This window comes from Leptopilina heterotoma, unplaced genomic scaffold (genome assembly GCF_015476425.1).
Source record: "Leptopilina heterotoma isolate Lh14 unplaced genomic scaffold, ASM1547642v1 Lhet_152, whole genome shotgun sequence".
NCBI lineage: Eukaryota > Metazoa > Arthropoda > Insecta > Hymenoptera > Figitidae > Leptopilina > Leptopilina heterotoma.
The window spans coordinates 856,016-883,316 of NW_025110868.1; the positions used below are offsets into that span (position 1 = coordinate 856,016).

The 27,301-nt window shown below is 22.3% G+C and overlaps 2 protein-coding genes across 2 annotated transcripts in view; both read right to left on the reverse strand.

The window, feature by feature from the left end:
- Nucleotides 1-715: 715 nt before the first annotated feature.
- LOC122498591 (cell division cycle protein 16 homolog) lies at nucleotides 716-7,327 on the reverse strand. Its single transcript, XM_043606390.1, has 11 exons — nucleotides 6,992-7,327; nucleotides 6,746-6,898; nucleotides 6,470-6,631; nucleotides 6,244-6,403; nucleotides 4,772-5,024; nucleotides 4,613-4,692; nucleotides 4,265-4,354; nucleotides 3,787-4,096; nucleotides 3,237-3,399; nucleotides 2,968-3,160; nucleotides 716-1,433 (listed from the first exon to the last, which is right to left on the reverse strand). The coding sequence occupies exons 1-11, from the start codon at nucleotides 7,091-7,093 to the stop codon at nucleotides 1,153-1,155; spliced, it is 1,947 nt and encodes a 648-aa protein (XP_043462325.1). The 5' UTR covers nucleotides 7,094-7,327; the 3' UTR covers nucleotides 716-1,152.
- Nucleotides 7,328-9,988: 2,661 nt separating this feature from the next.
- LOC122498592 overlaps nucleotides 9,989-27,301 on the reverse strand; it is a 101,339-nt gene continuing 84,026 nt past the window's right edge. The window contains exons 6-12 of the mRNA XM_043606391.1: nucleotides 25,783-25,971; nucleotides 22,275-22,600; nucleotides 19,483-19,649; nucleotides 18,608-19,105; nucleotides 12,781-12,932; nucleotides 11,849-11,998; nucleotides 9,989-11,468 (exon numbers count right to left, since the gene is read on the reverse strand). Coding sequence (XP_043462326.1) covers nucleotides 11,349-11,468; nucleotides 11,849-11,998; nucleotides 12,781-12,932; nucleotides 18,608-19,105; nucleotides 19,483-19,649; nucleotides 22,275-22,600; nucleotides 25,783-25,971 — 1,602 coding nt within the window. The 3' untranslated portion in view covers nucleotides 9,989-11,348. The remainder of the gene's footprint in view (nucleotides 11,469-11,848; nucleotides 11,999-12,780; nucleotides 12,933-18,607; nucleotides 19,106-19,482; nucleotides 19,650-22,274; nucleotides 22,601-25,782; nucleotides 25,972-27,301) is intronic.

Consider the following 27,301-nt stretch of genomic DNA (forward strand, 5'->3'; position numbering starts at 1 on the left):
CATTGGGTAGTTAATGATTTTTTCCCTACATTATTTATCACGGGAAATGTTAATTAATGTGTATTGTAATTATTTTTTTATTCAAAAATCATAAAAAAGTTCTTCCGACATTTATTTGTTTACACGACCAATCAGAGAGGGGAATACTCCCAAGTTCTTGACCAATCAGCGAAAAGGGAGGAAAACAATTGCCTGTTTGAATCGCAAAAATTGTAAATTTTGTAAAATTTGGTAAAATTAATTAAAATTAATTAAAAAAATAATTTTAAATATAAATTTGTAATAAAGGAAATTTTTTACTGTAATTTAATTTTTTTTTTGAGTTTTTCCAATTTTTGCAATTCGATATTTGAAAATTCAACTAAAAATGATTTTAGTTTTGAAGAAAAAAAATTAGCTTCTGAAGAGAATCAGAGCGGAAATGAATTTTTTTATTTCCTTAGAAACGTGCAATCCTTTGTTTTCTAAAGAAACAATGTTTTCATTTCCTCTATAAAATCAATGAATTTGTGAAAAAAAAAAATAAAAAAAAATCCTGTACAAATCAAAGCGAATAAAATATTTTATTGATTTATTTTTTAATTATAAGTTTTTCTTATTAAAATTAAAATGAGAAAAAAAAACAAAATCGTTATTTTGTCACAAAATGAAGGAATATTTTTGGAATATTTTTTTAAACAAAATAAATTTGAAGGATTAAAAAATAAACTTCAAATTCGGTAATAATAACAAACTGTATTTTTTTATATTTATAAATTACAGAGATCAATAAATTATCGTAACTCAAACGTAATTGGTAAGAATTCGAAATTTATATAAACTTATTAACTTTTATATTCTAAATTAATAAAATAAAAATACATAAATATTTCGCCAAAATTTGATTGGGTTTAAAAAAAAAGAAATTCGAAAAATTGAATTGTAAAATGTAAATTGTGCTTTGTTTTTTTTTTACTTCTTTACCGAAAATAGTAGCACAATATTATTTGGAAAAGAAATATTCAGAAGTTAAATTTTTTGATTCTTTAAAAAAAAATAATAATACATAATTTAAAAAAGTGACAAAACTTAGAAAAAAAATAAAAAATAAAAACAAAAAAAATTATAAAAAGAATGACATATAATCAAATAGATGATTATATAAATTAATTTTTAGCTATATTCTATATGAGCTGTCGATGAATCCAACATTTCAACTTCTGAACTCATGTCACTCGATGAATAATTAACCAATGAATCACGAGATCTTTCAACTTTCTCCGTTGAATTGTCCTCAACTTTTGCCGAATCTTCACCCCATGCGGAAAATAGGTTCACTCTCAATTTATCCATATTTTGATCTTGTCCATCCGATGTGCTCAATGGATTTTCACTTGTTTCGGTGGGAAATTTTGTTTCGGGAAATTTGTACGCTGGTATTTCAAGAGGTGCATCTGAAAGACAAATTTTTTTTTACAAATTTATTAATTTACACTTTTTAATTATTAAATGAAACGAAAAGTGTTTTTTTGTAAAATCGTTTTTTATTTTTGTAGAAGAATAAAAAGAGTTTAGAAATTTTTACTTTATTCTTTCAAAAAATAATTCCAATTCTCTTTTACTTAATTTTATATTATTTACACATTTTTTTCGTTTTTGCAAAAATTAAGAATTTTTCAATTCCAAGAATTCAATTATTTTCCGAAAAAAATAAATTTTTTCACGAATTCAATTATTTGAAAAAAATTAAATAAAATTCTTTGCTAGAATTCAATTAGTTTCATAAATAATAAAACTCTTCTCATAAATTCAATTATTTAAAAAAAAATGATAAATTCTTTCATTAATCATTTATTTATTTAATTATTTTCCTAAATAATAAAAATTTTCACGAGAATTCAATTATATTCATGAATAATACGATTTTTCTCAAAAATTCAATTATTTTTTTAAAAATTGATAAATTCTTTCTTTATTTCTTCACAGTTATTCAATTATTTTACCAAATAATAAAATTTTTCCCTAAAATTGTATTATTAAAAAAATAAATTAAATAAAACTCTTAGCAAGAATTCAATTATTTTCGTAAATAATAAAACTCTTCGTAAGAATTCAATTATTTTTAAAAAAATGAAAAATTCTTTCTTTAATCCTTTAATTATTCAATTATTTTCCCAAATAATAAAATTTTTCATGAGAATTCAATTATTTAAAAAAAAATTAAATAAAATTCTTCGGAAAAATTCAATTATCTTCATAAATAATTAAATTCTTTTCAAAAATACAATTATTTTTTAAAAAATTGATAAATTCTTTACAAGAATTGAATTTTGAGAAACATTCAATTATTCAATGTATTATTTATTTTTGTATTTAAATAGTTGAATTGTATTTTTTAGGATAAAAATTTAGAAAATAATTGAATTTTTCAAAAATTTAGAAGCAGGATTAGAATGAAAATGAATATTTTTGATTGACATCAAGAAACAGTCAGAGTAATACTGATTTTTGTAAATTGACTAACAATTTTTTTTAATCGTTAAAATTAATTTTCGATAGCTACTTTTTTACTACTTTTTTCAGTACCTATTAAAAGCTACTTTTTGATATTTTTTAAAAATTAATTATAGAGTATGAAGCCTGAAATTAAGAATTTTTCAATTTTTTTTTATTTTTGTAAGAATAAAGAAATTTTCAATTCTTTCTTTTTTAATCTTATTTTGAATTTATTTCCATCCGTTTTTATTCTTATAAAAATAAAAAATTCTCAATTTTTTTTATTCTTGTAAGAATGAAGAAATTTTTAATTATTTTTTGTTATTGTTATAAAGAAATTCTTGTAAGAATAAAGAAATTTTTGCAGAGAATTTTTTTCTTGAAAAAAATAAATTGAATTTTGAAGAAAATGAAAACAGTGATAAATGTAAATTAGAGTAAAGAGAGAGAGAGAGAGAGAGAGAGAGAGAGAGAGAGAGAGGAAACAATCACCTTGATATGGAGGAGATTCGTCAATTAATTGCTCCATTAAATAGCCTAATAATGTTGTGGTGAATGTGTCGTCCCTTCTGAGACCAAGAGCTCTGTGACAGGAATCGACGGCGTCCTGCAAGTTTCCCATCATCGATTGAATGAATCCAATTGCCGCATAAGTCGTCGGATTCAATGGATTTAAGACCAGGGCCTGAAATTTATTTTTTTTAATAGAGATTTCCATCGATTATAATTTAATTGTAAATTATTGTAAGTAAAATAATGACCTGCTGATGATATTCTAATGCATCGTCATATTTTTTCATTTTTCTACAAGTGTGTCCTAAATTATTGAGAAGCGCCTCCCATTTATTTGGCAAAATGACATCCTTCAATCCACACTGAATTTTTTTCATTGCCTCCTTAAATTGACGTTCTGCCGACTTGTAACTGAAAATTAAATTAAACTCTCTAAATTCGATTTAAATCCTAATTTTTTTAAATTTATACTATTTACACTATTTATAGTACTTACAAAGCACTGAAAAATATACTTGTTTGATTAAAATAACTAATTACTTATCTTAAATAAATATTACTTGACTTAAATAAATATTTACTTGAATAAAATAATTTTCATTTAATTCAAATAAATTGTGTTTGAACCAATAATTTCGGTATTTAGAGCAAGAAAATAATTAGAGCAAAAAATTTAATTGACTTAAAAATTATTTGATAGTAATTATTAAAGTAAATATTTAATAATCATTTATTTGAATGAAATAAATTTTCTTTTCGGTGTATTTAAACTAAAAATTAAAAATTCTCTTCACTGACTCTCCATTGTGATAAGAAATAACTCCCATTTCATGGATGACGAATGGATCATTTGGAGCAATTGTTTGTGCTTGTTGGAAGAATTTGTCAGCAAGTTTAAGATTATTTGTCAATCCACATTCAAGTCCAATATACAAAAGCGGTAAATGACAGCCTTTCATTAATTGTGATGCTTTGAAATAAGCAGCCATTGCCTGATCGTGCTCATTTTCGACAGCGAACGAATGTCCATAAGCGAGCCAAGCTGGACCAAATAATCGATCCAGGGCCGTTGCTTTCGCTAGATATCTTCTCGCCGGATCACTTTTGCCTTAAATGGAAAAAAATTTCAAAATATAATTTCATTTTGCGTAATATTTTCTTTATTCTTAAGCAATTTTCTTATTTTTACACTATTTTCTATATTTATACTATTCTTTAGAAGCAATTTCTTTCAAGCAATTTTTTTCTTTTGCAGTATTTTTAAAATTCTAATTACCTATGCTGAAGTAGTAAGAACCGACCGCAAACCAAGCGAGTGCCATTTCTGGATAAAAATCCACTAATTTATGAGCCAAGTAAAACAGTGCTGAAAATAATTTACAACCACGTTAAAATATTTCTCTAAATTGAAAATTAATTTTCAAAAAAAATAATTTCTCTAAATTTATTTATTTATTTATTTATTTAAGTAGCTAAGCCCTCAATCACAAGGATCATTAATGGGCAATACAAACAAAATAATAAACTATAATAATTATAAAACACAATTATAATGTTGAATAATGAAACAAAAATAAAATTCTTGAAAGTAAATTGAAAATTATTTTGAAGAAAATATTCTTACCATTCGTCTTCTTTAATTCAACCAAACAGGCAATATGAACAGGCAAGCAGCCATTGTGATAAGGATCCTTTTTGAGAATACTAAAGAAAAATAAACAGAATAAATTAATAGCAATCAAAAAATCGATAATAAACAAAATTAAATTACAAAATAAATTACCTTTCGGTGAGTGAAAAACACTGCTGATAATCGCAATTGTAATAAAGTCGTTCAGCTTCTGAGACTTGCATATCAAGATTTCCTCTTAGTCGATCAGTGACGAGGACTCCCATAACTCCACAAGAAGTTACCGCATGACTTTCCGATGGTTCCTGATATTTTTTCAATTTACTGTCGTACAATAAACGCAAAAATTCCGCCTCCGCTTCTGTACATTGTTCACTTAAAGGCAAGGACTCCAAAAGTTCTTTTTCTAGAATAAAAAAGAAAAGGGATTTTATAGAACACGAAGAAAATTAATACTACGTTGAATAAAATGCACCAAAAAAAGAAAGAATTAAAATATTTTATAGAGAATACAAGCCTCGGATCGAGTTTAATTAACAAAAAAAGTCGCTTTAATTAATTAAAGCTATACAAAAGAAGTCGAAAAAGTGTTTTTACTATATTATTATAACAACTGCAATTTTTACAAAATTCAATTGTTTTCTACAATTTTTCACAAAATTTCTTCTCTAAATAAATTATCTTTTACAAATTTTCGAAAGTTCTATTCAATTAGTTTGAAAAACAGGCGTACAGAGTTTCCACAAAAATTTAATTTTGTTTTTCTAAAAATTTATCCTATAATACTTTTAATATTCAATTATTATCTAAAATTTTAAGTGAAATTCATTTTTGAATTAAATTTTATTTGAAAATTCTACGGGAATTCAATTATTTAAATACAAAAATAAATAATTTATTAAATAATATTTCTTAAAATTCAATTCTCGTAAAGAATTTTAATAATAAAATTTTGAATAATTGAATTCTTTCGACAATTTTTAATAAAATTTTTAAGAATAATTACATTTTTCGAGATATTCGGTTAAAATTGTATTAAAAATAATAAGTGAAATTCTGCGATGAGTTTTATTATTTATGAAAATATTTGAAGATTTTCGAAAAAATGTCTTATTAGTAAAAATAATTGAACTCTTATAAAGAACTTTATTAAAATTCTGTCGAAAATAATTCAATGCATGCGAAAAATTTCATTATTTATCAAAATAATTGATTAATAAAGAAATTTTTAATCATTTTAGAAAATAATTCAATTCTTTTTATTAATTTTATTAAAAAATTGTATTGAAAATAATTATTTATGAAAATAATTGAATTCTTGAGAAGAATTTTATTATTTATGAAATAATTGAATTCCTCGAAAAAATGTTATTATTTATGAAAATAATTAAATCGTTTCGTAAAATTTAATTAAATTTTTTATTAAATAATTGAATTCTTTTAAAAAATTTAATTAAAATAGTATTAATTTATAAAGATAATTTAAATTCTAAAAATTGAATTTTTTCCAGTAGTTTTAATAAAAATTTCTGACCTTTCCCTGAATACCCTGACTTGTAGCAACACTGTAGAATAAAAAAAATTTTAATGCAAAAGAAAGAAAAATAAGAAGAGGAAAAAATCACCTTCAGCGGCCGATAACATTTGATTTTGAACGAGAGCCTCAAAGGCCTGATATGAATAAACATCGCATTGTAGGGCTTGTTTATAACAATCAGTTGCCATAGCTCGATTGTCCATTGCCTCGTAAACTCTTCCCTTCACATAAAGAATGGCACTTTGTACCTAAAGAAGAAACAATATAATTAAATTAAAAAGAACCTACCGAGAGAATAAAAATAAAATACTTACATTTTTTGGAGTATCTAGAATATTAGAATGATCTACAAAACTGGCACTTAATTGAGACATATTGTTGCAAATTTCAAATTCATTTATCACTGACAATGCCTCCGTGAATTCGTTTGCCTCCAATAAACTTCGAACTGCCAAATAATGACACATGATGTCTTTCTAAAATTTTACAATCACTTTATAATTTAAAAAAATATCAAATTGTCAAAGAGTAACTAATTCTAGAAATGTTTGTTTATAAAAACAAATTTTGACACTAAAAGGAATACCAACTTTTTCGAGACCTCGACTTTTGATGAGATGAGCTGCTCGGTGATATTGTTTCAATAAAAACATACATTGTGCAAGTATACATACGTCCTTTGGATTACCGTTACTCAAGGATAAAACCTTATCAGCCCAGAATAGGGCTGCATTATAAAGATGCTGCGAAACAACAACATTTTTATTTCAAAGAAAAAAGAAAACAATAACTCTTTCTTTGAGGTTAGGATGATAAAAAAATAATAATTCACTCACCAAATCAATATAAGACTTTACTAGTTTTCTATAACTATTTAAGTCTACATTTTTGTTATCTAATACTTTATCACAGTCGATATCGGCATCCTGGCGCGACATTATTATATTTTTTGATAGAAAAGAAAAACTCTTTTTTTTTAATTAAAAAAATATATTCTTAACTTTACTCCAAAAATTTATCATCTATTTTCAATGTGGAAAATAGATTAACAACACACAAAATCAAACGTTGTTGGGAATTATTTACGTATGATTATTTCTATTAATTAATAAATAAATCTCCATTTGAGATATTATTATTAAACAAAATTTCTCGAAAACTAACCTCAAAATTGCAAACAATTCGAAAAAAATGGCGTTGTGCGCATGCGCGAAGGGTGCGTAGGTAAAGGTACTTCCTGTATTTTTAGCTCCTGTTGGTAAGAAGATTGATTATTTACCTTATCAACAAAGAAGAAATTTAAACGATTTAAAAGAAACGTTTATATTTGCGAATAAAATCAATAAAAATTGTAAGGAATGTAATTTATAATATTCTTTTGTAATTTATAAATCGTTTATATAAAATTACTCCATTTCTAACCTCAAAATTTTGTTTACTTTTGTTCTGCTTTGCAACAACAAATTTGCGGTTGTTTTTAGAAGTTGAAATCTTCTTTTGTACGTTTGTACACTAATTTTTTTTAGAAAATTGATAAAAGAAAATAATGAAATAATAATAATACAAAATAATAGGTAAAATAGTGAACAATTTTTTAATGTTTTTAAGCTTTTAATTTTCTGTTTTTTTTTAGGTTAGTTTCGACTTTCGACTGTTTACAACAAAGACCGCAGTTGTTAATATTGTTATTATTGCAAATTTGGGATTATTTGTCATTAACAATTAAATTAATTATCAATTGGAGAATATTTAAGGAATCTTGAAAAAGTGTTTGGAAAAATTTCGATTAAATGAAGGTAAGATTTTAATTTTCTAAAACAGGAATTGAATTATTTATATTTCATAACATTTTTCGAAAAAAATTAATTTAAAAACTTTTTATAAAATTCTACAACAAGAATTCAATTATTTTCACAAGCAATAACATTCTTAACGAGAATTTGATTATTTAAAAAGTATTAAATAAAATTCTTCCCAAGAATTCAATTATTTTCATAAATAATAAAATTCTTTTCAGAAATTCAAATATTTCTTTAAAAAATTGATAATTTCTTGAATTCTTCACAATTATTCAATTATTTTCCTAAAAAATAAAATTTTTCACAAAAATTCAATTATTTTTCCAAATAATCAAATTTTTCACGAGGATTGAATTATTTAAAAATAATTAAATAAAATTCTTTGAAAGAATTCAATTATTTTTTAAAATAGTAAAATCTTTGCAAAAATCAATTAAGTATTATCAATAAAATTTCACAAAAGAATTCAATTTTTTCTTAATTTGTGATAAAAATTTCCCAAAAAATACAATTATTTTCAAAAACTTTAATAAAATTCTTCCTAAGAATTAAATTATTTTCTTAATTTGTTATAAAATTTTTCAAAAAAAATTCAATTATTTTCTGAATTGAATTAAATCTTTCAAAAGAATTTAATTTGGATTTGCAAAAATTTTAATAAAATTCTTGTCAAGAATTCAATTATTTTCATAAATAATAAAATTTTCCAGAGAAATTCAATTATTCTTCAATTTTTTGATAAAATTCTTTGCAAGAATTCGATTATTTTCATAAATAATAAAATTCTTCAGAGAAATTCAATTATTTTCAATTTTTTTGATAAAATTCTTGTCAAGAATTCAATTATTTCCACAAATAATTAAATTTTCCAGAGAAATTCAATTATTCTTAAATTTTTTGATAAAATTCTTTGCAAGAATTCTATTATTTTCATAAATAATAAAATTCTTTGGTGGAATTCAATTATTTTCAATTTTTTTTTATAAAATTCAGGTCAAGAATTCAATTATTTCCATAAATAATTAAATTCTTCAGAGAAATTCAATTATTCTCAAATTTTTTGATAAAATTCTTCCTAAAAATTCAATTATCTTCATAGCAAGTAAAATTCTTTAAAAGATTTCAATTATTTTCTTAAATAATAAAATTCTTCGGACGATTTCAATTATTTTCAAAAATTTTAATAAAATTCCTCGCAAGAATTCAATTATCATCATAAAAAATAAAATTCTTTAGAAGAATTGAATTATTTTCATTAATAATAAAATTTTCAGAAGATTTCAATTATTTACAAAAATTTGAAATAAACTTTTGTCAAGAATTCAATTTTTTTTCATAAATAATTGAATTCCTTATAGAAATTCAATTATTTTCAAAAATTTTAAACTAATTGTCAAGAAACCCTTCCGAAGTAAAATTCATTGCAAAAATTAAATAATTTTTTATAAATAATAATATTCTTCTCAGAAATTGACTTTTGACTTGAGAAACATTCAATTATTGAAAATTGAAAATAAAGAAAATAAATTAATAATATTATTAATTTATTTTCTTAATTCCTGTGAAGAATTTAAATACAATTTTATTGAATAATTTTATTTGTTTACTTTTAAAAATTACTTTTAAATACAATTTTATTTTTTAGGATAAAAATTTAGAAAATAATTGATTTTTTCAAAAATTTAGAAGCAGAATTAGAATGAAAATAAAAATTTTTGATTGAAATCAGGAAACAGTCAGGGAAATACTGAATAAAATTTTTGTGAATCGAATAAAACAATTTTTTTTATTCGTTAAAATTAATTTTCGATAGCTACTTTTTGACTAATTAATTAATTAATTAATTAATTAATTATTGAATGTGAAGCGTGCTAAAATTAAAATAAATTATGAGCCAAGTGGATTTTGATGAATAAGTTTTTATTTTTCTGCAGATTGAAAAAAATTTAACTATTAATAATTAAGATAACAAAAAAATAATCTACAGTAACACAATCTAGTGACTGAAAACAAATGACAATTGTCTACTTAATATACATTTTTAGATTTGTTTCTTTCTTTTTCCTTTAATTACACAGAAGATAAACATTTAGCATTAATAATGTACATTGATTTAGCACTCTAAATCAAAATATTACATTATTTTTTTTTAATTTTCTCCATTTATTTTACAATACGATATATCAATCGTAATTTATATTTAATAATGATACCAGTCAAATATTTTTTTGATTTCTTTTGTATCTTAAAAATATCGTGTATAACTTTACTTACAGGGTGTCACGTTAATAGACAATTTTTTTTTCCTTTTCCAGAAGAAAAGAGTTTCGAAATTCTTTTAATACTCACGTATTTTATAATTAGAAGTTATTAAATATAATTAAATTTCTTTATAATATAATATGGTACAATATTTTCGTATATTTTTATAATACTTAATTTAATACTTTTTCTATTCATTCTATAATTTTTTTTATTTTTTTGAATAAATTTTTCTACTTTTGAATTCGATTTTTCTATCGTAGAATCGCAATTATAATAATTAAAAATTTGTACAATTATTTCTTGAATTAAAATTCAGTAAAAATTTTCAGGAAATATTTCGAATTCTTGTAAATTAAAAGAATAAAAGATTAAAATAGTAGTTGATAAATAAAAATTGATTAAAAACTAATAATTTCCCAAAATGGAAAGTTTAAAAAATAATTTTCTCCAAAGTCTTTGACGTTCCACCCTGTAATTTTAATTATTGCGTATAAAGAACGCATTATTTAGAATTTCATTCTCTCTGTCGCTCTTTTTCTCTACATATATTATTTATATATAATATAAATTATATACATAATTTTGCACACAATTTTTTTCTTTTTCTTTCCCTAAAAATCCGATAAACGCACAGCACTTATACGCTTTGCTTTTTTTTGATTCACAAAGTTATAAAATATCGGATTTCTACCCTAAATAATTTCAATCTGTACAATTGTTTTTTTTTTTCCTCTTATTTATAACGATATTTTGTTGTAATTTCTTATATTCTCAAGACTAGGCACTCGACAAGGGTAAAGCGCAATCGCTTCTAAGTCTATATCGCGACATGGCAGATTTGTAAATGCAAAAGGCAAGAATTATTATTGCTTTTCATTGAAAGTTTTTTTTTTTTGCAATTAGAACTACTTTTTTTTTGCTTTTCTTGATTCTACTAGATTCAGTTTACAATAAATATATATATTTACTATATATAACTAACAGACTTATTGACGTAAATATATATATAGTTTTCACGAGTGAAGGTGTCGAAATATAGATTTATATATATATATATTTTTTTGATAATTCTTTTTTGATAGAATTTTAATTTTAATTTTTAATTTTTAAAATTTTCTTTCAATGCCTATCATGTTTTTAGTCTCTGTTTCTTTTGTCTCAAAACAGTGATGCCAATTGCCCCTCGTACTTTTCTTAGCAAGTCGATTATGTCTGCCGTTGACATTTCTTCAACACTTTCGTCATTAATCTAAAAATTAGAATTTTTTTTTAATATTTAAGTATTTTTTGAATATTTGTTATAAATTATTAAAATTTTTTTCCTTTCTTGAAAAAAATCGTGAGAGAGGAAGAGAATTTGCTTTTTTTTATCAATAATTTTACTGGATTAAATTAACGAAATTAATTATAAATAAATAAATTAATAATTAGGATGAGATTTGTAAAAAAAGGATATAGTAAAACAAATTCTCCTTCCAAGATATTAATAAATTAATTATTAATATAATTTTAATTTTGGTTAATTCTTAATTTTAATGAAGTAAAAATACTGATAATAGAACGAATTCTCCTTCTAATAACTAAATTAATAATTATAAATAAATAAATAAATTAATAATAATAATTTACCATAATAAGTACGTCGCCTTCCTTAAGTCTACCATCTTTTGCCGCTACACTGTCTGGGTGTACAACGGAAATCACAGTTTGATTGCCATTTGGCTGTAAACTAAAGCCAAGTCGACTATTCCATCCTCTTGTTAATTCAACCATAAAAACCTAAAAAAAGAACAATTATCCCGTTTAGAAATTTTCCCTTTTTTTCTATAAAAGTCGAAAGAAAATAAACCTTAAATGGAAAATTAGATATGCTTCAATAATTAAGTTAATTACACACTTTTTAATGTTCAAAATAAATTAATTTAATAATCAATAATTAATTAACTGTAATCTAATTTTTTTAATACTTAATTTAAAAAACTTTTTAAATATTTTCAAATTTATAATTAATGTATTGACAATAATTCAATTCTTGCAAAGAATTTTATAAAAAAAAATTGAAAATAATTGAATTTCACAAAAGAATTTTATTATTTATGAAAATAATTGAATTCTTGCAAAGAATTTTATCAAAAAATTCGAGAATAATTGAAATTCTTTGAAGAATTTAATTATTTATGAAAGTAATTGAATTCTTGACAAGTATTTTATTAAAATTTTTGCAAATCCTAATTAAATATTCTTTTGAAGAATTTCTTTCAATTCAGAAACTAACTGAATTCTTTTTGAAAAATTTTATAACAAATTAAGAAAAAAATTGAATTATTTCGTGAAATTTTATTAAAAGTTTTAAAAAAATTGAATTTTTGCAAGAAATTTTATTGTTGATTCAATCAACGAAAAAACAATAATAAACAATAATAAAAAGAATCAAACTCAATTGTTTTGAAATAGCAGAAAAATAATTAAATGAAGTAAATTTAATTTATCAAACGGTGTATAATTTTGTAGTACAAGGGAATAATTTTGTATTTACTAATACTAATTAGTTTCTAAATTACCTCGTCTCCTTCTGCACAAGTAACCGGCAATGTTTCCTTAACGCTACCATTCTGTTTATTCTCGCTCTCCTCATCATCTGGAGCAAACATTACACCTTTCCATTTAAGCAATCCTTTACTTCCACCTGGATCTTCGTTACCAAAGACTTTACCTGTAATTAAAAGAATAAATATTTGTTTACATTTCTTCAAAACATTCGACATAATTGACTGTTGACAGCAAGGTTGGGTCACTTATAATTAAAAAAAAGTCACGTTTGTAAAAATACAGATAGATGTCACTACCACTTGAACAGTAGTGCCAATAACGACCGTTTATTTTGATTTTAATATCGCTAAAAAAGTTTAATTAAAATTGATAATTTACATAATTTACAAAGAGAATTAATTCCTTTTCTATCGTAATCAACAGTGGTATTTTTTCTTTCTAATAAATTTGACCATTGGAAAATAATAACTTTAGTAAAAATTGTTCGATTTGAATTTTAGTCAAGTTTGCAATACTGCTTTGTTGAAGGTTACCGCGCTTTTTTTTCCCTCGGCCAATCAGAGAGCGAGAAATTGTCCTTGCTCATTATTGCCGAAAGGGCGGTTGGAAGAACATCGTCCTCCGTAATTATCGTCTCGTATCTCCATTAAAAAAGGTATAACTATCCATATTTCTCCATATTTATTTGCCCTTTACCTAGTTTTATAATAATTTCGTAAAATTTTGACTAAATATGATTACATTTTGACGAAATGTGAGTAAATAGTGTAGTGCCAATCCCCCTCCACTCTCCCTTGTGAATTCGCTTCTCCCCTTCACCCATTTTTACAATTTTCACTTCTCAGTATCAAATTTGCCAAAATTCAGTAAATATAATACAAGTTTTCGTAAGATTTTAATTGTTACTCAATAGAGAAAATAGTGTAATGATAATTTATAGGGAAAGGAATTGTGAGGAAGATTCACTGTCGCAGTCGCAAAAAATTGACAATTTTTTGTCGATATTAAAATCACAATAAAAAGTTATTTTATATTTCTACTCTTCTAATTTCGGCTTTTTCTCATATTTTGATATTTCTTTCTAATTAATTTATTAATTTCTCTATAAATATTGTTAATAAATAGTAGTAAAAGAGTGAAAATTGTTGCTAGGGAATTTGCATAAGTTGGTAACACTGCTTTAACAAAGTGCTATTGCTCCTTTTTGCCTTCAGCCAATCAGAGAGCGAGAAAATCGGCCTGCTCCATTATTGTCGAAGGGGTGCTTGGAAGAACATCGTCCTCCGTAATCGCAATTGTCGCATCGTATTTTCACAAAAAAAAGGTATAATTATCTATATTTTCCCATAATATTTCGATTTCATCTCTTTGCTACACAAAGTTTTACAGTAATTTCGTAAAATTTTGACTAAATATGATCATACTTTGACGAAATATGAGAAAATGGAGTAATTTCTCTCCGCGCCTTTGTCTAGACATTTTTCGCTTTTTAGTACAAAATTTTGGGGAAACTTGACAAAATTCAGTAAATATAGCACAAGTTTATGAAATATTTGAAAGATTTCGAGTTTATTGTGAGAATAGTGTAGTGGGGGAGAAAATATTCCTAGTCGGTGAAAATTGACAATTTTTCGTCAGCCATTTTGAAAAATGGTTGCCACGCCCTATCACGGCAAGTAACAAGGGAGCATTCTTCTTTCATTTTTCCACTTGTGGGCTACCATCAGGTCACTATTTTCCATACAAATGAATAATTGTTCAACGAGTGTCTCTTTTTCCTACTTTTGGTAAGTTGAAATGGTTAAAAAGAAAAATGTGTGTCAGTAGAAGACTAAGAATATTCGATCGGCAGTGTAACTAAAATAATAAAGTTACGAAAATTATGAATAATATCACATTTTTAGGTTAGGTTGTAATGAAAATCGGGAAAATCGATTAATAATCACTTCATTAATACCGGAAGTTCGGGAATTTTATCTTTAAAAAAAAATTTTTTTTTTGCTATTACAATCAAACATAACCTAACTTTCTCAATTTCGTTTTTAAATTTCTATGTCCGGAAATTCACCCCCAAAAAAATATCAACGAGAATTAAACAAATAAAATTATAAATAATATTAAATTTTCAGGTTATGTTAATGAAAGTCGATCAATAGTAATTTCATTCAAAGCGGAAGTTATGGAATTTTATCATATTTTATTAATTAATAATATAATTACATTAATTCTTTTTTTTTTTTTTTTTTGATGAAACATAACCTAAACTTTGTCTATTTTTTTTCTTTCTAAGTATAAAAATCCGAAAATTACAACAATTAATGACAAAGAAAAATTGTCAATGCCAATAATATTGACATTGTTAATTTCTATCACATGAAATTTATATGCAGTGCTTATAAAATATTTAAATATAAAAATATTAAACTCCAGAAATATTAAAATAAAAAAAATATTTTTTTCTATTTTTGAAAATTAAAATTTATCTTTAATTTTAATCAAAACAATTTAATTAAAAAAAATAAAATACAACTGAAATAGAAAAAAGTCAAAAAAATAATTAAATTAATTAATATACAAATATAAAAATAAAAAAATATTAAAAACGGAAATTAACAATAAGAAATATTTATTTTTATCAATAGGAAAGTTCCATTAAAAAAATTGTTAAATAAAATAAAAAACTAAAATTTTAATTAATAATTATACAAAAATAAATAAAAATAATTATTTACATTATAAATATAGAAACATTTAAAAATAAATATTAATTAAATATTTTCTGTCAATTAAAAATTTTTTTGACAGTGTCAATGACAATAAATTGCCATTGTTAATTTCTATTATCACATGAAATATAATTGCAGTTCTAATAAAATACCTAAATATACAAAAATAAATTTCATAAATATTTGAATTCAAAAAATTCCTTTTCTATTATTTTTGAAAATTAAAATTAATCATTAATTTGAATCAACAAAAAAATTCAATTAAAAAAAACAAAACGAAATAAAACTGAGAATAAAAAGTCAAAAAGCTGAAATTGAATAAAAAATATAAGAAAATAAAAATAAATAAAGAAAATAATATTATCAAAAAAATATTTATTATTGTCAACAAAAAATTACATTAAAAGAAATCGTAAAGTAAAGTAAAAAACTAAAATTAAATATATCTTTTCTGCATTTTTTTTTATCTGAATTTTTGTTTTGTTTTCAGAGACAATGAGGACTGAAGAAGCTAAAAAGAGGACGTTTCGAAAAATCAAGACAAATACCACTTGGATAAAGGATTACGCAGTGAAATCAATTTTCGAAGATACACACAGTTTGCAAAATTTTAAATAAAGTGTCTTAGAGTCAGTGCGCGATTGTGAAAAGTGATTAAAATTTTACAGTGTTTTCTTTATTATCATCTAATTAAAATTTAAAATCAGTGCGCGAATTAAAAAAATATTTGAATGGTAGTTTTTTCTTTAATGATAAAAATAATTTTTTTAATTTAAAATTATTTTATTTAAAAATTTCAATTGTCTATTTGGAAACATTCAAATATTTTATTTCGAAATGTGTAATGGTGCACCACACTTCAGCCCAGGCGCTTGCAGATTGGATGGATTACGTCTTCAACTTTCATACAAGGTACAATTTTCATTAAAATTGGTTGCAGGTTAATTATTATTTCATTTTATTAAAAGTTGTAAACAAATTATAAAATATTAATTCACTAATTAATAATTTACTAATTAATTAAGTAAATATTAATTTACTATAATTAATTGGTAATTATTAATCTTCTGATTATTTGGTAAATATTAATTTACTATTTAATTGCAAAATATTAATTTACTACTTCGTTGCAAAAATATTAATTTCTTAATTAATTGCGGTAAAATTAATTTCTTAATTACTTGGGAAAATTAATTTAATTAATTGGTAAAATTAATTTCTTAATTAATTAGTAAAATTAATTTACTAATTAATTGGTAAAATTAATTTACTAATTAATTGGTAAAATTAATTTACTAATTAATTGGTAAAATTAATTTACTAATTAATTTGTAAAAATTAATTAACTAATTACTAAATAATTTATTTATTAATTAAGAAACATGAAAGTATTAATTATCACAATTATTCGGATGTCGTTTAAAAATTTTTCGGAAAAATCTTTCAGTTGACAGGATAATAATTTACTAAATTAATTTAAATTCGTTAACTTTATTTTAATTACAAATTTTGGGGAATTTATTATTTTTATTTTACAAGGTATTTTTTGTCTTACAATAAATGACAATAAATTATAAAAAAATTATAATATTAAACAAAAACAAAAAAAAAAAATAAAATTTATAGTAAAAAATGTTAGTAACAATCGTAATTATATTATTATTATTATTATTATTATTATTTTACAAACAAATTTTTGAAATGCTTCTGTGAAATTGTTTTGAAGCTAATTGAATGTTTTCGAAATATATTATTAAAAAATATAAAAAAATAAGATTTTTTCAAAAAATTTATTAAAATTTTAGAAAATAATTGAATTTTATTGAAATTTTTTATAACGAATTAGGAAAAAATTGGATTCTTTTGAATATAATTTAAATTTTTGCAAAGAATTTTACTATTATAAATATAAATGAATTGTTTCGAAGTATTTATTAAAATTTTAGAAAGTACATAATTGTATTTTTTCAAAAAATATTATTAAAAATTTTTTTAAAATTGAATTTTCTCATTAAATGTTATTAAAATTGTATTAAAAATAATTGAATTTTTGCAAAGATTTTATAACGAATTAAAAAAAATTGAATTCTTTCGTGAAATTTTTTTTTGATAATAATTGAATTTTTGCAAAGATTTTACTATTTAAAAAAATAATTGAATTTTTTCAAAAAAGATTTATTAAAATTGTTGAAAAATCGTTCGTGAATTGTTATTAAAATTTTGTTTAAAAATAATTGAAATTTTTGCAAAAATTTTACTATATTTATAAAAATAATTGAATTCTTATGAGGAATGTTATTATTTATGAAAATAATTGAATTCTCACAAAGAATTTTGTTAAAATTTTTTAAAATTGTAATTAAATTATTTTTGAAGCATTTCTTTGAATTTTTTTTTAAATAATGGAGTTTTTTTTAAATAATTTTAATTAAACATTTTGAAATAATTAAATTTTATGAACAATTTCTTTCAAGTTTTTATTATAATATAAATATTGTTTGTTAATAGATGAAATTAAACATTTAATTATTGAATTTGATTAAAATTTTAGAAAATAATTGAATATTATTGAAATTTTTTTTATAACTAATTAAGAAAAAAATTGAATTCTTTAGTCAAATTGATTTGAATATAATTGAATTTTTGCAAAGAATTTTACTATTTAAAAAAAATAATTGAATTGTTTGAATTGTTTCGAAGAATTTATTAAAATTTTTGAAAATCATAAACAAGTATAATTAGGTAATTAGTAAATTAGTAATTAATTGAATTTTTTTAAAATTTGAATTTGAAATTATTCAAAAATTTATATTTCAAAATAAAAAATTTTTGTAATTTGCATAATAATAATAATAATAAATTGAATATTACGTTCCGCGTAACATTTGCTAGTGATAATAATAATAATAATAATAATAATAATAATAATAATAATAATAATAATAATAATAATAATAATAATAATAATAATAATAATAATAATAATAATAATGATATTAATTAATGAAGTACGAAAATATTTTTATTGAAAATGATAAATTTACTGAAGTGAATTAAAAACATTATTTATAAAGAATAATGAATTATTATATAATATTTAAAAAATATTCACCTGGAATATCCTGATCGCTGGAGTGTGATACTTTGCTCTTTGTTATATCTTTGGTGTTTGATGAGGGATTTGCACTTTGATAAGCAGGATTCTTATGGCTAAATGTAGCGTCATTATTTGTCGTTGACACTGGTGGCATGGATGCTGGCTCTGAGGGTAAATTTCCATCTAATTCATCGCAGGACAATCCATCGATATTTAATGAATTATTATTATCACCGCCAGCACGATTCGTCGACTTTGACTCGGACTTGATGTTAAATTGAAAATTTGGCTTATCTTGTGGCGCTGATAAATCGAGAAAACTTGGTCGCGATATTTTCAATGAATCATAGGAATCGACGTCATAGAATAATGGTGGATCAATGATAATATCATCTGACGGTGTATTTACTTGTGAATTTGTTATTTGTGTTTTAATCGAACATTGATCCGATTCTGATGTGTCGCCTTGACTTTGACTTGACATTTGCGAGGACAATTTTCTCTTTATATTGCCTGCGAAAAAAGGAAACAAAAATTTTTCAATTTATTTATTTTCTATTCTTTTTTTTTTGTATTTTGGATTTTTAAATATTTTTCAATTTAATTTCAATATCAATTTCGAAATTAAATTCAATATTAATTTTAATATCAATTTCGAAATTAAATTCAATATTAATTTCAATATAAAAGTAAATATTAATTTTTATTAATTTAAATATTAGTTTAAATGTATTATTAATTTAATCTTAATTAAAATAGTAAATTAACTAATAAAGTTAAATTTAAATTAAAAATTTAGTCTGTTGATAATAATTTTTCCATTTAGTTTGATTTTAGAAAAAGTTGAGGAAAAGAAAATAATGATTTAATTTTTGGAAAATTTTTGGTACCATTGTCAGCCTCTGTACTCGGTGTTCGTGGAGCAGGTCTTCGAAGTTTTCTCGGTGAAGTGTAGGATCCTGATGTGGATCGATTCGAATCATTAGAACCATTGTTATTAGGTCCTGGGGATAATTTTCTCACCGCCAAATCACAAAGCATATCTACAGCCTCTTGTCTAGAAAGTGCGACAATCCGATTAAAATACATGAGAAAAAAATCGATTTCAATTCGAGTAAACGTGAAAAATACGAAGGCAAAAAAACTAGGAGTAGATTGGAATAGAAGAAAGAAAAGTAGAAAAATAGAAAATAAAGAAACTAGAAAAATAGAAAACTCAGAAAAATAAAAAAAATACGTAAAACTTAGAGAACTAGGAAAAAAGAAGAATAAAAAATTGAAAAAGAAAAAACTTGATCAATAGAAAATAGAAAAATTAAAAATCTAGAAAGCTAGAAAAAATAGAAAATAGAAATGTAGAATAATAGAAATAGAAAAATTAAAAAACTAGAAATATAAAAAAAATAGAAAATAAACTAAAATAAAAAATTAGAAAAGTAGAGAAACAAAAGAATGGAAAAAATAAAAAAATAGAAACATAGATATTTTCTCTGTTTCTATTTTTTAGAAAATAAAAAACTGAAAAAATAGAAACCTGTAAAAATTCAAGATAACTTAAAAAAAACAAATAGAATTGATTTAAATTATAAAAATAGACTAAAATAGAAAAATTAGAAAACTGAAAAATAAAAAAATTCAAAAATTAGTAAACTAGAAAAAGAAAAATAGAAAATAGAAAAATGGTAAAATGGTAAAATTAAAAATCTAGGAATATAGAAAAAATAGAAAAGTAGAATAATAGAAAATAGAAAAATTTATTTGAAAACTAAAAAATTCAAGGAAACGAAAAAAAACTAGAAAAAGGAAAAATAAAATATAAAAAAAATAGAAAAATTAAAAATCTAGAAAGATAGAAAAAATAAAGGTAGAATAATAGAAAATAGCAAAATTAGAAAAATATAAAAATAAAAAAAAGGAAAATAGAAAAGAAGAATAATAGACAATAGAAAAGTTGAAAAGTAGAATAATAAGAAATAGAAAAATTTGAAAAATATAAAAAATAGAAATTTAGAAAAAAGAAAAATAGGAAAATAAAAAAATAGAATAATGGAAAATAGAAAAATTAGACAACGTTGAGAAAGAGAAAATAGATTAAAATTATAAATCTAGAAAGCTGGAAAAAATAGAAAAGTAGAATAGTTATTGAAAATAGAAAAATTCAAGAAAACGTTAAAAATACATGAAAAAATATAATTGATGAAAATTATAAAAAGTAGAAAACTAGAAAAATAAAAAAAGCAGAAAAGTAGAATATTAGAAAATAGAAAAGTAGAAAAGTAGAATAACAAGAAATAGGAAATTTAGAAAATTAGAAAAAAAATTTTTTAAATTGAATAGAAAATAGACTAAAATAGAAAAATTAGAAAAGTTAACAATTAAAAAATAGACTGAAGTAGAAAAATTAGAAAAATAGAAAAATTAGAAAATTAGAAAAACATTTTTTTTTAAATAAAATAGAAAATAGACTAAAATATAAAAATTAGAAAAGTTAACAATTAAAAAATAGACTAGAGTAGAAAAATTAGAAAAATAGAGAAATAGAGAAATAGAAAAATGAAAAATCTAGAAAGATTGAAAATAGAAAAATTCAAGAAAACGTTTAAAATACAAAAAAAAAAAAAAAATTGATAAAAATCAGAAAACTGAAAAGAAAGAAAAATAAAAAAGCAGAAAAAGTATAATATTAGAAAATAGAAAAGTAGAAAAGTAGAATAATAGGAAATAGAAAAATAGAAAAATTAGAAAAAATAAAAAGGTAAAAAAAATTGAATAAAAAATAGACTAAAATAGAAAAATTAGAAAAGTTAACAATTAAAAAATAGACTAAAGTAGAAAAATGAAAAAATGAAAAATCTAGAAAGATAGAAAAAATAGAAAATTGAAAAGTAGAATAATTGAAAATAGAAAAATTCAAGAAAACGTTAAAAATACAACAAAAAATAGAATTGATGAAAATTAAAAAGAGTAGAAAACTAGAAAAATAAAAAATAGAAAAAAAGACTAAAGGAAGAAAATTAGAATAAATTAATGGACAAATAGGAAAATTATAAGACTAGAAAGATAGAAAAAATAGGAAAGTAAAAAATAGAAAAGTAGAATAATAGAAAATAGCAAAATTAGAAAGATAGGAAAAATAGAAAACTAGAAAAAATAAAAACATTAAATAATAGAAAATAGATTAAAATAGGAAAATTAGAAAATTGGAGTAATAGAAAAGAAGAAAAATTAATAATCTAGAAAGATAGGAAAAATAGAAAATTAGAAAACTATAAAAATTCAAGTAAACGTGAAAAGTCCAAAAAAATGGAATAAATAAAAATAAAAATAGAAAAATTAAAAAAACTGAGAAATGGAAAAATAGAAAAGTAGATTTACAGAAAATAGAAAAATTGGAAAAATTAGAAAACTTTAATAAAAATGTAGAAAATGTAGAAAATAGAAAAAATAGAAATATAGAAAATAGAATAATAGAAAAATAGAAAAAAGTGGTATAGGAATTGTTTGTTTCGAATCAGAGAATTCAGAAGAATATTTCCAATCTCGTTTTTTCATTTCGTTAAATTTTATTGTCAGAGATTTTCATATTTTCAACTGTGTTCCAATGAAGTGTAAGAAAATTTAATGCGGCTTTTCTCCATTTTTTTTTAGTGTCAATTGCTCCAAAAGCAAAAAAAAAAGTTACCTTAAACTAGTTCGTGGCGGACGTAGTGGGTGATCAGGTTCCGTTGGCGATAAGGCTGAAACTGGAGTTTGTGCCAAATCACGATAGAGACGAAGTTTTACCTTTGGACCGCATTGTCGGAGAAGAGCAACAGCTTCCTCGTGACTCATTGGCGAGAGCGGTGCTCCATCAACGGCAACAATTTTATCACCAGGTCGAATTCTTCCATCGCTTAAAGCTGGTTCTCTCACCAAAGCTCGAATATAATGACCTAGGGCACTGCTATCGGCTTTTCTCAACGTGAAACCTAAACTTCCGGACACTTTTGTCATTTCTATATCAAATTCCTTGAGAGAACAGAAAAAAAAGAAAAATTCAGGGTTAGATTTTTTTCTTCTTTAATTTTTTCGACAAAAGGAGGAAATTTAATTTTTCGTCGATTTAGAGAATTAATTATTTAATTTAATTAGTTTAATTAATTAATTTATTGTCGATAATTGTTTTTATTCTTACGATTAATTTTTCAAAACAAAGGGGGGAATGTCGTTCAAATTTCCAGCGTATCAAAATTGTTAAATATTTTTTCTATTTTTATTTTGTTTTATTCTTGTTTATGGATATTTACAAGTGGAATTTTTAATTTCTTATTTATCTTTCTCCTAATTATATATAATTTTATATACTTATGTATTATTAATCTAGTAAATTATACATAATTATAATGTAATTAGGAGAAAATTATAACGCTTTTAATATTCAATTATTTTTTTAAATTTTAACTGAAATTATTTTTTGAATCAATTCTTATATTAGAATTCAACGATAATATTAAATTATTTAAATACAAAAAATTTTGTAAAATTTAATTATTTTCCAAAGTTTTAGTTACAATTCTCCAAAAAAATACAATAATATTTAAAAATAATTTTTTATAGTAAGAAAATAAATTTCTTTGAAATATAAAATTTATTTTAACCAAATTTAGGAAAATTTCCTATTTTTTCAATTTTCTTAAACAAACATTTTCAAAAAATTTTATTAACGATTTTTTAAATATCGGATTTTTTCAAAATTTTCAAATAAAATTTTTCAAAATTTCATTGATTTTTGTTTAATAATTTAAATACTTGTTATTTATTTGTCCAGGAGCAATTAATATTTTCTGTAAAATCTTTTGAAATTTAATTAAAATTAGAACTGCAATTCTTTTAATTTTTGAAATATTTTCTAAAATTTGAACTAAAATTCCTTTTCAAATTAATTCGTATGAAAAAGTTGTACGAGAATTGAATTATTTTAATACAAAAATAAATTTATTGATTATTTCTAAAAATTGCAACTGCAATATGGATTTTTTTTTAATTTGAGAAAGAAAATTCATAGACTATTTAAGATTTTTAATAATTTGATATTTTTTAAACATTTGAAAAATAATAGAAAAGAAAATATAAGGAACAAAATTTTAATGAATAAAAATTTATTTAAATTAAATATTAGAACTAAATGAAAAATATGATCCACAAGTTTCGAACGTTCAAGTGAACATATTTCCATAAATTATTGTTTGTAATGAAATTTAAAAATTTTAATTTTATATAATAGAAAATTTATAATTAATATTTTTGTCAAGTGACACAAAATTATTGTAATAAAATTTTATTTTGAAGAATAAATAAATAAATTTCGTTAATTTGAACGCTCAGAACTTTAGGAGCTTTGAAAAATTAATTAAGTAAATAATTAAAAAATTTACTTGATAAATAATAAATAAATAAATATTCAATTGGCAATTTGTATTAAATGAAAATTAAGTTAAATTATTTTCTGTGATTTTAAATAATTAAAATATTAGGGGCTAAATTGAAAGTCGATATTATTGACAACGATAATACTGGAAATTTGAACTAATGATCCTCGGGGAGTATTCGCATGCGTTCCTTATATTGTCGCACAGTTCTCGTTTAATGATTTTCAATAATAATTTTTGTTTCGCTTTTTTGAAAGCATTGGAAAAATAGGTGAAGATTCAAATTGAAAAAAAAGAAACTTTTTCATTTTAATTCCGAAACATGTATGTAATTTTTAATAGTTTCACATTTGGAGAGGAACGATTTGAAATATTAATCTTTTACTCAAAAAAGATTTTGGTTCGATTGCTGTACCGGAAATTTTCATTTTTTGTCCAAAATTTTCAAAAATCTTCAATTTAGAAAAAAAAATTTTATTGACAAACTAAAGGCAAGATTAAATTTTATATTGTTGGTTTTTACTCTTGACGATTAGGAAAAAAAATTTTTGATCGATTACTGTCCCGGAAATTATTTTTTGTCCCGGAATTTCCAAAAAACATTAATTTGCCAAAAAATAATTGTTATCGACAAACTATATTACAGATTAAATTTTTTATCAATGTTTTTTACTCTCGACTATTATTTATGGTTCAAAAATAATTTTTGTACCGATTTTTGTCCTGGAATTCGTCACTTTTTGCCTCCAAAATTTACAAAAAAAACTTTAATTTGAAAAAAAAAATTTATTGACAAACTAAACGCTAGATTAAATTTTACATGGTTGTTTTTTACACTTGACGAATAGAAAAAAATGTTTTTGGACCGAATACTGTCCCGGAAATTATTTTTTGTCCCAAATTTTCAAAAGTCTCTAATTTTTAGAAAAAAAAATTGTTTTTGAAAAACTGAATGCGACTTTTAATATTTTAGTAATTGTTTTTTACACTTGAAAATTTTTTATAAAGTACAAAAAAGTTTTTAGAACAGATTACTGTCCCAAAAATTGTCGTTTTTTGAATAAAATTTTCAGTAATCATAAATTTTTTAGTAAAAGAATTGATATTACCTACATTATTCCTACATTTTTGAACGTTCAAACGAATGAAAAATTTGTTGTATTTAAATACTTTTAAAAATTTACTTAATAAAATGAAAAATTATGAAAGTTAGACATTTTTACTAAATTAAAAGTAAATCTTGTTGAATATACAGAATAATTTTTTAAATAAAATACAAATTAAGTAAAGTTTTAAAAATTCACTAAACGAAATGAAAAATAATGTAAGCTAGATATTTTTACTAAATCAAGAGTAAATTTTGTTTAATATACTTAATCATTTTTTTCATTAAATGCAAATTAAATGAAGTAACAAAAAAATATCGGCATTCATTTGAACTTTCGAAACTTTAAAATTAAAAAATTTACATTTTGGGGCAAAAATCGTTAATTTAGTAGTGAAGTTGTTAATTAAAGAAAATATTTCCAAATGCTGCGTATACTTTAAACTTTTTCAATTATATAATAAAAAATATATCACTATTTGAATATTTACGTGAAGATTATAAAAATCTGGAGTGAGTAGTAAAGAAAAAAAGTGATTTCTAACTTGTAAGTGAAAGAAGGATTTTATTTGAAAAAATTCGATTGGATGAAAGTGAAGTTATTTAGCATTAATTTTAGTAAAATTCTGTTAGAAGGGTAAAGAGGTGGAAAAGGAAATAAAATTGCCATTACGTACTCCACAGGGTTCGATCTGAAGCGGTGGTAAGGGATTTAATATCCGTAGGGGTGGTGGTGGCTCTCTTCGAACCGGTGGTGGCGGCGGTGGCAGAGGTATATCGGGACTAGTTCCGGTTGATTCACTGGGCAATCGACACACCACTAGCTCGACCTTATTGGAAGTTGTCCGTAGAACTTCAAGGGCCTCCTGAAAACATAGAATTAATAACCATCTTCAAATGGTGGATAGTTTCCTGATATTGGGTCATTAACTTGAAACTTATTACTTCCTCTATTTCTATCTCTCTTTTTCCCTCGACAATTTTATGCAACCCGACTTTATAAATTCTTCAATTATGCATTGTTTCCTCTTCTTTGGACTATATCTTTTGAATTTATAATTAATCTCCACGGTTATTTTCCCTCTTGGCCTTTCATTCTTTAATCTGGTTCTCTCTCTCTCGGAAATTTAATAAGAATTCTTTTAGATAATAGAAAATATATATTTTTCTGTTTTCTTCTTCTCTTACATATGAAATAATTTTTTTACGAAAAAAAAATCTGGTCTTGAAGCTTAATTAGGTCTAAATTTTTAATTTCATTTAAAAATGGTATTTAATTCGAGAAAATGGCACTTTTTGAAAAAACAGATATTTTTCGAAAAAGTGTTGTATCCAAAAATTGTTTATTATTCTTCTCTCACTTATGAAAAAATTTTTTCTCAAAGAAGAAAACTAGTCTTGAAGGTTAATTAGGTCTACATATTTAATTATATTCAAAAATGGCACTTTTTTTAAAAAAAATGTCAATTTTTTAACAAATGATTATCAGGGTTGCCACAGGTCAGGGAAATCAGGGAAAAGTCAGGGATTTTTATTAAAGTAACTGGAAAAAATTGAATTTTGGTGAAGTTACAAATACTTGCAGACATTCAATTATATTGAAAAGTAATAAAATTTTTCGCATAAATTCAATTATGTTCAAAAATTTAAAAAAATTCCCATCAAAATTCAATTATCTTTAAAAATAATAAAATTCTTCTCCAAATTTCAATTATTTTCAAAAATATTAATAAAATTCATTGCAAAATTTCAATTATTGTCAAAAAATTTTCACCAATTCAATGATTTTCAATATCTACTAGTTTAATAAAATTTTTCAAAAGAATTCAATTATTTAAAAAAAAATGTAGACAAAATTCTAAGCAAATATTAAATTATTTTCATAAATAATAAGAATTTCACAGGAATTCAACTATTTACAAATTTTTCATAAATTTCTTCGCAATAATTCAATTATTTTCATAAATAATAACATTTTTTAAAGGAATTCAATTATTTTCATTGAATAATAAAACTCATCATAGAATTTCAATTATTTTTAATACATTTTTAATTGAATTCCTCGAAAAATGTAATTATTCTTGAAAATTTTATTAAAATTCCTCGAAAAAAATTCAATTTTGATGATAAAATTCTTTATGATAATTCAATTTCGAGAAATATTCATTTATTCAATAAATTATTTATTTTCGCATT